A 9,433-nucleotide genomic window follows, 5' to 3' on the forward strand; every position below is an offset into this window, starting at 1 on the left:
CCAAGGGGTTCCTGAAACACCCCTTGGTCGACTATAAATACGAGGCTCAATCCCTCGACTCAGGTAATCCGAAATTGAATACTGAAACGCTGTTGAACTCGTACCTCACTCGTTTCTCTCAAGCTTCGGTCCTCTAAACACTAAACCCTCTATATTCCACATTAATCCTACTAATGTTGAACGTCGGAGAGGTAAACAGAGGCACCCCCTCTGTTTCCCCTTTGTAGTTCATCGTTTCTTTCTCTCGCAGGGCCGACGATGGACGAGGCAAACACCACCGACAGCTAAGGGACGACTTAGGACACCAAGTCCGACACGCTCGAGCCGAAACGAAACCACTTGGTCTGGCCTTGGGTCTGACCGCTTTAGGCTCCTAAATAGTTGTCCGAAAACGAGCGACAACATTTTGGCGCTAGAAAGAGTGGGCCTCCCGACCTTGGCGATGCTCTCCCTTCAAACCTCTTTTCTTGCAATCTTTACGACTCTCGAAAGATGAGTCCAAGTTCCGACCACTTTTGCGGGCACCCGAGCGACTGGCTCGTGGTACGACCACAGAAACCTCGCACACCGCCTAGGAGGGTAGCCTCGTGATAACGAGAGCCAGCCCCAAGTCTCGGCGGCTAACCCCAAAGCCGTCCTCCGCGAGGACAAGGCTCGGAGGCTCGTCGAGCTCCTAGACTGCCCCGGCGTGGACAGCACGCTTATCGTCGACCTTCTCGGCTACGATGTCAAGGGTGGTCCCAGTGATGGCGACTCCGACCCCGACTATGAGGGGGAGTCTAGGACCGACGAGGCAACCCCTAGCCTCGTATGCTCCCGGCCCAAAAGGACAAGGGATGCCACGGTCGGGCCAGCCCCACCGGCGCTCCAATGCTCGCGCTCTTATTCTCGGGGGTTCGCCCCCTCGGGCTCAAGATGCGGCCAAACACGGTCCCTTGTCGGGGAGAGAGCCACCCCCGGAGATGATATGGCCGATAGCCGAGACGTTCATCGGGCGACCCTACCAAGGGTTGCCTCACCCCGCGGGAACGTTTGACGGCTCAAAGGACAGTCGGATGCCACCATGTGCCAAGCATTCAGCCTGACCCTCACCGGGTCAGGATTCGAATGGTTCCGAAGCCTAAGGTCGGGGAGCATCCCGTCCTTTCGAGCCTTGCGAGGCCTTCCTCGCCCGATTTGTCACTCTTGTGGCACAGAAGAAATCAAAGACGTACCTCATGTCCATCCGGCAGGGGAGAGACGAGACCTCGAGGAAGTATCTACCTCGCTTCACTGAAGAATTCCAAAAGGTCGAAGGATTCGATGATAATGACGCCATCACAGCGATCACGTAGGGAGCTCGCACGAGCGACTTCTTCAAGTCTATTGTCGGAAAGGTCCCAAGGGACATGGCGGAGCTCATGTCGAGAGCCCGCACTTACATGGGGATCGAGGAATACCTCGATGGTCGAGACGGGCAGAAAGCCGGGGGACAAGGCGGTCGCCATCGTGACGATCAGGATGGGGATCGTCCCGAGAATCGAAAGAGGATAAATAAAGGAGGCCATGCCCCTTAACGGTCGCTCCCTCCCCGGGCTAAGGCCCTCGCATGTTGACAGCTTCCGAAAGTTCTCAGCATTCACCCCTCTCAACACTCCGCAAGAGCTGATCCTGGCTTTGCACCGCGACAAGCTAGGAAGTCCCGCTCCTCTCACGAAGGATCCCATGAAGCGGGATCGAAGAAAGTTTTGTGAATACCACCAAGATCATAGACACCTGATGTCTGAGTGCTACCAGCTCAAACGTCAAATCGAAGCCCTTATCCAAGACAGGAAGTTGAAGGAATACGTCCTCAGAATGATCAGGACAGCCGCAGCGGGCGGAGAACGCCCGCAGCAAGAAAGGAAGGGTCAGACGACGGTCACCATTACTGATCGGACGGCGAACAATGAACCGGAGAGCTCACAAATGCACGTTGAGGGCTCGATCATGGGACGACCCGAGTTCGGGGACTCGGTCACACAAAGAAAGAAGTACGTGCAGGAAGTCTCTCAGGGGAAGATAGCCCATCATATCCACAACACATACAAGGTTCCACCTCATACCCCCTTTGAGTCCATATTATTCACCAACCAGGAGGTAGTGCGAGTGCTCCACCCGCAAAATGATGCGCTAGTCGTCTCGGCCCTAGTCGCTAACAACCTCGTCCGAAGGATCCTAATTGACAACGGCAGCTTGGCCGACATCATCTTCAAATCAGCTCTGGACAGGATGAAGCTGACCGGGCTGAGACCGACCCCGATCTCGACCCCACTCTTCGGCTTCTCCGGGGAGAGGGTCATGACGGAGGGCACCATCGACCTCTCAGTTACCTTCGGGACTCCTGGGGGGATCAAGGTCACCCACATTGTGTCTTTCCTGGTTGTGGATCAGCCGTCTGCTTACAACATCATCATAGGTCGCCTGACTCTCAACCGGCTGAAGGCCATAACTTCCACTTACCATCTGATGATGAAATTCCCAACCGAGAAGGGAATCGCCATAATGTTGGTAGACCAATCGATGGCGAGAATGTGCTACATCCAGGGGTGGATGGTAAGATGAAGGGAAAGATGGTGAGCACCATCTTCCAACTCGGAGACAAGTTCCCATGCAAGATCGAGGAACGAAGCACCTTCGGGGAGTTGGACCAAAGGGACGATGTCGAGCCCGGATGACCTCGTTCCCGTTGTGCTGGACGACGCCAAGTCTGACCAAGTAGTCAAGGTAGGTACCCAGCTCCTGACCGAGATCCGACTCCAAATTGCGGCCTTCCTCTGCGAGTTCAAGGACGTCTTCGCGTGGACACACGCCGACATGCCGGGGATCAGAAATTCTATATCAATTCCAACTTCATTTAAACATAACAATATCAAATTCATAAACAATTCAAATAATAAGAAATTCATAAACAATTCGAACAATTGAGAAATTCATAAACAATTCAATATCAACATTAATCAATATAACCATTTTAAATACTAACCGATGTCACAATAACCCCGAGATAATTGTCCACCGCCTCAATGACAACAAAAGAGTGACCGAACGCATCCAGCCAAGGCGAGCGCCAATGGGGAAAGATACCAGGCCATTGGAGAAGTTGACAAACTTCTCGCCGTCAACTTGATTAGGGAGGCGGAACACCCCAAATGGGTGTCCAATGTCGTCATGGTGAAAAAGCCAAACGGGAAGTGGCGGATCTGCATCGATTACAAAGATCTCAACAAGGCCTGCCCGAAGGACAGCTTTCCTCTCCCATGAATTGAACAACTCGTGGATGTCACGGCGGGCCATGAGCTGCTTAGTGTCATGGACACCTATTCGGGGTACAATCAGATCCGCATGCACGAGCCGGATCAAATCAAGACCACCTTCGTTACAAACCGCGGCCTCTATTGCCACAAGGTCATGCCTTTTGGCCTCTTAAACGCGGGTTCTACATACCAAAGTTTGGTAAATCGAATGTTCGCCAACTAGATTGGCAAAAAATTGGAGCTCTACGTGGACGACATGTTAGTCAAAAGTCTCAAAGCCCACGACCACGTCCGAGACCTCAGGGAGATGTTCACGATCCTGCGGCGCTACAAAATGAAGCTCAATCCCAACTCGGGGTTGAGTCTGGAAAATTCCTGGGCTACATGGTGAGCCACCGTGGGATCGAGGCTAATCCCGAAAAAATCAAGGTGATCTTGGAAATGAGGTCGCCACATAAGGTTAAAGAAGTACAAAGTTTGACGGGAAGAATCACCGCCCTAACGCGATTCGTGTCCAAGGCCACCGACAGGTGCCAACCATTCTTCAAGGCTTTGAAAAAGACTGACAGGTTCATGTGGACGGTAGAGTGCGAGAAGGCGTTCCGCGAAATGAAGACCTACTTCAGCTCCCCTCCATTCCTTGTAAAACCGAAAGACGGTGAGACCTTATACGTCTATCTCACGGTTGCCGACAGGGCCGTGAACGCGGTCTTGATACGTGAGGAAGACAAGGTCCAATGGCCGGTTTACTACGTTAGCAAGGCGCTCCTCGACGCCGAGACTCGATATCCGGAAATCGAAAGATTGTCTCTCACCCTTGTCATGAGCGCGGGAAAATTGCGCCCTTACTTTCAAGCGCATCCGATCGTGGTGCGCACTGGACATCCCATCGAAAAGGCTCTGCAAAAAGGGACCTCGTCATGAATGGTCAGATGGTCTCAAGAGCTGGGAGAGTACGGGGTCGAGTTTCAATCGAGAACCACTATCAAAGGTCGGGCCATCGCCGACTTTGTGGCAGAATTCACCAACACGCCCTCAATAGATGGAGACAAGGAAGACAAGGAGAACGACCACGACGGGTCGTCGAAGAAAAGGACCAATGACCCGATAAGGCCGGTCTGGGACTTGCATGTGGACGGTGCATCAAACGGCCGAGGGGCTGGCGCCGACGTCGTACTCACGAATCCCGATAGGGAAAAATTGAGGTATGCATTACGATTCGTGTTCAATGCCTCCAACAATGAGGCGAAGTACGAAGCCCTGATCGTTTGCTTGGAGTTGGCAAACAAGCTAGAAATCCAGAACATGTGCATCCATTGCGACTCACAACTAATTATGAACCAGATGAAGGGCGACTACGCAGCCAAGGAGCCGAGCATGATCGCATATCTATCTAAGACTCAGAAGAACCTGGAACCCCTGTCATGGTTCGAGATAGTCCAAGTTCCCCGCGAGGCGAACATCGAGGCCGATGCCCTGGCGCGCCTTGCGTCAGGGATGGACGAAGAGGGAGAAGGCAATGTCCCGATAGAAGTGTTGACCCGACCCTACGTCTCAAGAAGCGACTTAGGGGTGATTGACGAAGTGCCACCCCCGTCATGGATGACGCCACTCGTAGAGTACCTCAAGCAAGGAGACGTCCCCGAAAGCAAGGAGGAAGCGAGTAAGCTGAGAAGCTTGGCACCAAAATACACGATGAGGGGGGACACTGTCATGACTCGCGACCTCTCATCGTTGGTTCACGAGCCGCGACGGTGGGTTACGTCACAAGTCTCAACGTCAATATAATAATATATCTCATATCAACAGAAACAGAATCAAATAAACATAATAACCATAATACTTATATTAAACATAATACGATAATACATAAGTATTATAAGTGGTTATATGAAAACCCGGGTAAATTTTTCGTTTTTCTCAATTCAGATTTTGAGTCTCACGACGACTCTTTATATATATACATATCAGCTCATGGGTTTACGTATAATTACATGAGATAGTTTTAGGAGCGTAGAGTACGGAAGGGGTTCAACAAAATATAGATATTACTATAGCAGAGGTTGATCCCGGGTGAGTTCCCATTAGCCCAAAGGTCAAGAGATACACGTCTGGTCTTCGTCTTCAGTTTTCTTATTCACATCGTCATCTTGCCCTTCTCTACATTATCAATGGTCATAAAACTACGAGTTGATTGACTCAGTAAGTGAGAGTCTAACTTAGAAAATAAAGCGACAAATGCCATGTGATAACATGTGACGTGCTAACAAGCACATAAGAATCCATGGATGCAAATCTAACAATTCTAGAGCATGACTGATGCACGCATACTCTAACTAGTACTGGTCGTCTCTAAGGTTACACACATCCCCGCTATAACGTTTAGAACGACAAGAGACCAACCTTAGACTTCGAGCAGCAGTCGTCCGGCGGCCTAAGAGTTTTAATGTTAGTCTGGGATCCACTAATGGTACCAACTTCATTCGACGTCCCCCAGGCCCTCATAGCCCGTCAAGGTGCATTCTTCAGGTCTTCATAACCTGGCATCAAGATCGGGTACGACTCTTGGTCGACTTCCCGATAAATGAGTACTCAGCGCCATCCCCCAGGCCCTCATAGACCGTCAGGGTTCATTTCATTTTGGTACCATCGACACAACAATTCTTTAAGTTTCGGGTACTCTGCTGCACTCAGAGTATACGCCTATGTTACTTACATGAGAGCGACTCAGGATAAATCCTGAAAGAAATTTCATTTCCCTTTTATGCTCGTTAGTGTTTTAGGTTGAAGACTCGGGATATGACTCCCGGTACTTCTACCCTCGATTTGAATTCGAGAGTTAAACACGGCTCTCATGTCTCCCCCGTTCGAACGGGTCAATCACAGATCCTAAGGGATGATTATATCAAATAATAGAGGCTGGGTTTGACAAATCTTACATTCGAACTTATTGGGCGAACTCACGCTAAGTTTTCAGGAAAAGCGGCCGAAGCCTTAATCTTTGAAATTATTCGATTTTAAAGCTTTTCCTATTCTTGTTTACTAACAAGCAATAATGCACGTAAACAGGGTTATTCCCTTAGTATGTAGTTGACTTAAGTCTCCACACTTACCCGGAAAAGATCGTCTAAAAATTTGTTGACTTTCGGAGTTTCCTTGCTTTTCACGCTTCCGAGACTCTACACGTCCTGAAGCGTTAGCACGTACTGAAACGTCGAGAAACTAAAACCCAAAGTTGAAAACTCATTAGTCAATGATTCGAGAGGTGATGACAAGCTTAAGGTTCGTTATCGAGATTCACTGCGAGTCGCTTCAGGGGTTCGAGAATTTAATTCACTTATTTCCCGGCTTTTCGGAATTTAAACTTCTTCAAGACTCGTACGAATTCGTACCAGAGATCGAGTACGAAATAAAATCCAAATCATTATTTTGATGAGCCTTAAATAATTAAATAATCTGAAACCATACAATCGAGAATTCTAAATTCATTAACCAAAAATTAAATTCTCGAATATCTCTTAATTAAATAATTAACGATTCTAGACTACAAATCTCAAATCACTGAAAATAACTTGAGTTTAACGCTATAAAGCGATAAACGACTCACGAGTGAGATCGAGCTTTAATATCCTTTCTTTTCTGAATTCTCTACTTTTTTCCGGCTTCGACGTGTTCAATTCTGCCGGCTCTTGCTCGTCTCGACTTGATCTGTGACTGAGCAATGAAATTCAGAAAACGAACATCGCTAACAGTTCATAACATCCAAATCTAGACTCGAAACTTAGAATCCGAAATCGAACCTCTAACACAATTCTCAACTTGTCACAAAATTTCCAAACTTGTAATAAAATTCACATTTAAATTCCAAAATCGAGCTAAACGAACCCGAAACGAATATCTGATCTCAAATCACAATTCATCCATAGAATCCCAAAATCAAACCAATTCACAATCACACATCCAAGTCACATGGCCAACCTATAATTTAGAGAATTCATTCAAAATTCAAAACTCACAAACAATTACAGATCACAAATTTAAACCCGAGGCTCGGAATTTATCACTACAAATAACCAAATCAATCAGCCAGAAAAAAAAAAATGAAGCTCACGGCCAAGAACACACAGTCAAATGAACATGGCCACGCCACTCCCTCGGCCAAAACCATTTCCAAACCAATCCTCACAAATTTTCAAATTCATCACAGCCTCAACAGTATGATCATCAGTCACAACTCATTGAACGAGATTAACAAAGAATAACTTCACAGATTTTCACTTCACATCACTCGGTTCACAAATTGAATCATGAATTAAAACTCGAACTCATCACAACCTTAACATTACCGAGCACAAACCAACCCGAAATCAAATCAAATCCTCAACTAGAACCATCAATTCACGCTCACCCTAGGAATCCCAAATCAATAATCCTAACTCTCAGATTTTCCAATGAAGGATGAAATCATCATACCTCCCTCGAAGAACCGAGTTACTCTGGCCGATCTCGTCCTGTTTTCATCGTCGGAGATGCTCGCCGGAGCTCCTGAGACACACGGCCGAGAATCATCAAAGAAGGGAAACTCAAACCCTAATTTTTTGGATTCTTCCACTGAATCATAGAAATCTCACCTCTAATCTCCTCTCCGGTGACCACTCATCCTACTACGGTGGCCGGGTTCGCGCGCGCGGGGTCTAGCTCGCACCGGAGCTTGCTCGCGATTTTCCAGGGTCGCGGCGTGGCCGAGGCGCGCGAGGCGCTGAGAGAAGATGAAAGGAAGAGGATGGAAGTAGGAGATGAGGAAGAGGATGGCTATGGTGACGGTGGCCGGCCGGGGATGTTCTTGGCTGATTGTGCTTGCCAAATTTTTTTATTTTGCTCTATTGTGTTTTTTTTCTTTTTTCCCTTGCAGGTTCGCGTGACGGTGAGGAAGAGAGGAAGACAAGAATATCGTGTAAAATGAAGAAGAATAGAGTAGAAGGTAGAAGAAGAGAAAAGAAAAAGAATTTTCCATTAAATCCTTTTTTTCCGTCTTTTTGAAACAGCCCCAACTCAAGTTTTATTTTTCAAATAGCTCCAAAAACGTGACAATCACGTCCTTGTCACAAAATTTTGTGACTAAAACCGTACCCGCTCAAACTTTTAATTAAGTAATTAAACCGAGAATTTCCTCGTTCGTTCTTGATTAAACCGACAATCACGTTCTCGGAAATAATTCTCATCCTTGAGAATTTATTTTCTTAAATTAAATTCTGGAATATTTCATCGGAAAATAATTTATTATTCGAGACGAACTCGATAAATCCTTAATTTATTCCGAGATTTCCCATTACCTTAAATAATTTAAATTAACTCGATAAACTTATACGTCCATAATTCATTCAAGAACTTACTTGTAACACACAGAAGCTCATTCATTAAACGTGAATTTACTAACGGCGAGATTCAAAAGTTATCATTTACAATCCCTACCCCCTTAAAAGAGTTTCGTCCTCAAAACTTAAAACAGAGCAGGGTACTTCTTTTGCATCTCACTCTCAAGTTCCCATGTAGCTTCTTCCACAGCATGCCTCTTCCACAAAACTTTGACCAAAGGAATGGTCTTGTTCCTTAAGACTTTATCTTTGCGATCAAGAATCGCAACGGCTGGCTCCTCATATCTGACTTCAGGAGAGATCTCAACCTCTTGCTCTTGGAGGATATACGAAGGGTCTGACACGTACTTTCGTAGCATGGACATGTGGAATACATCATGGAGGTTGGACATAGACGGCGGCAACGCCAAGCAATAAGCTGTCTTGCCTACACGTTCAAAAATCTCAAAAGGTCCAACATACCTTGGACTGAGCTTCCCTTTTATCCCAAACCTCATAACTCCTCGCATAGGTGAGATCTTCAGAAAAACTTTATTTCCTGGTTCGAACTCTAATGGCCTCCTACGCCTGTCATCGTAGTTTTTCTGACGACTTTGGGACGTCTTCATTCGAGCTTGGATCTTCTTAACCACTTCTGTGGTCTGCTCAAGCATCTCCGATCCAATAAACTTGCTCTCACCAGCTTCATCCCAATGAATTGGAGAGTGACACTTCCATCCATACAAAGCTTCATACGGCGCCATGCCAATTGTCACCTGATAGCTATTGTTGTATGAGAACTCA

The 9,433-nt window shown here is 47.1% G+C and overlaps 1 protein-coding gene and 1 long non-coding RNA gene across 3 annotated transcripts; one reads left to right on the forward strand and one right to left on the reverse strand.

Annotated features, from left to right (window-relative positions):
* Positions 1 to 1,758: 1,758 nt before the first annotated feature.
* LOC149402417 (uncharacterized) lies at positions 1,759 to 5,063 on the forward strand. Its single transcript, XM_089608369.1, has 2 exons — positions 1,759 to 2,012; positions 4,208 to 5,063. Exons 1-2 carry the CDS (start codon positions 1,759 to 1,761, stop codon positions 5,061 to 5,063), a joined length of 1,110 nt encoding a protein of 369 aa, XP_089464495.1.
* A 1,333-nt stretch (positions 5,064 to 6,396) lies between these two features.
* Positions 6,397 to 8,240, reverse strand: LOC149402418 (uncharacterized). Of its 2 annotated transcripts, XR_016296135.1 has the most exons (4): positions 7,907 to 8,240; positions 7,749 to 7,820; positions 6,883 to 6,989; positions 6,397 to 6,497 (listed from the first exon to the last, which is right to left on the reverse strand). It is a non-coding gene; the product is annotated as an uncharacterized LOC149402418 (long non-coding RNA). The 2 variants fall into 2 exon arrangements; XR_016296134.1 differs by lacking the exon at positions 6,397 to 6,497 and having other exon boundaries at positions 6,686 to 6,989.
* Between the last annotated feature and the right edge of the window lie 1,193 nt (positions 8,241 to 9,433).

The sequence above is a fragment of the Urtica dioica genome, chromosome 3 (genome assembly GCF_054948205.1).
Source record: "Urtica dioica subsp. dioica isolate 48M chromosome 3, U.dioica_male_clone48M_v1_H2, whole genome shotgun sequence".
Taxonomy (NCBI): domain Eukaryota; kingdom Viridiplantae; phylum Streptophyta; class Magnoliopsida; order Rosales; family Urticaceae; genus Urtica; species Urtica dioica.

Coding starts and splice junctions, on each gene's coding strand:
- LOC149402417 (XM_089608369.1), top strand. CDS start 1,759: ATGTCTGAGTGCTACCAGCTCAAACGTCAAATCGAAGCCCTTATCCAA. Junction 2,013..4,207: donor TCGGTCACACAAAGAAAGAA/GTACGTGCAGGA, acceptor ATGAATGGTCAG/ATGGTCTCAAGAGCTGGGAG.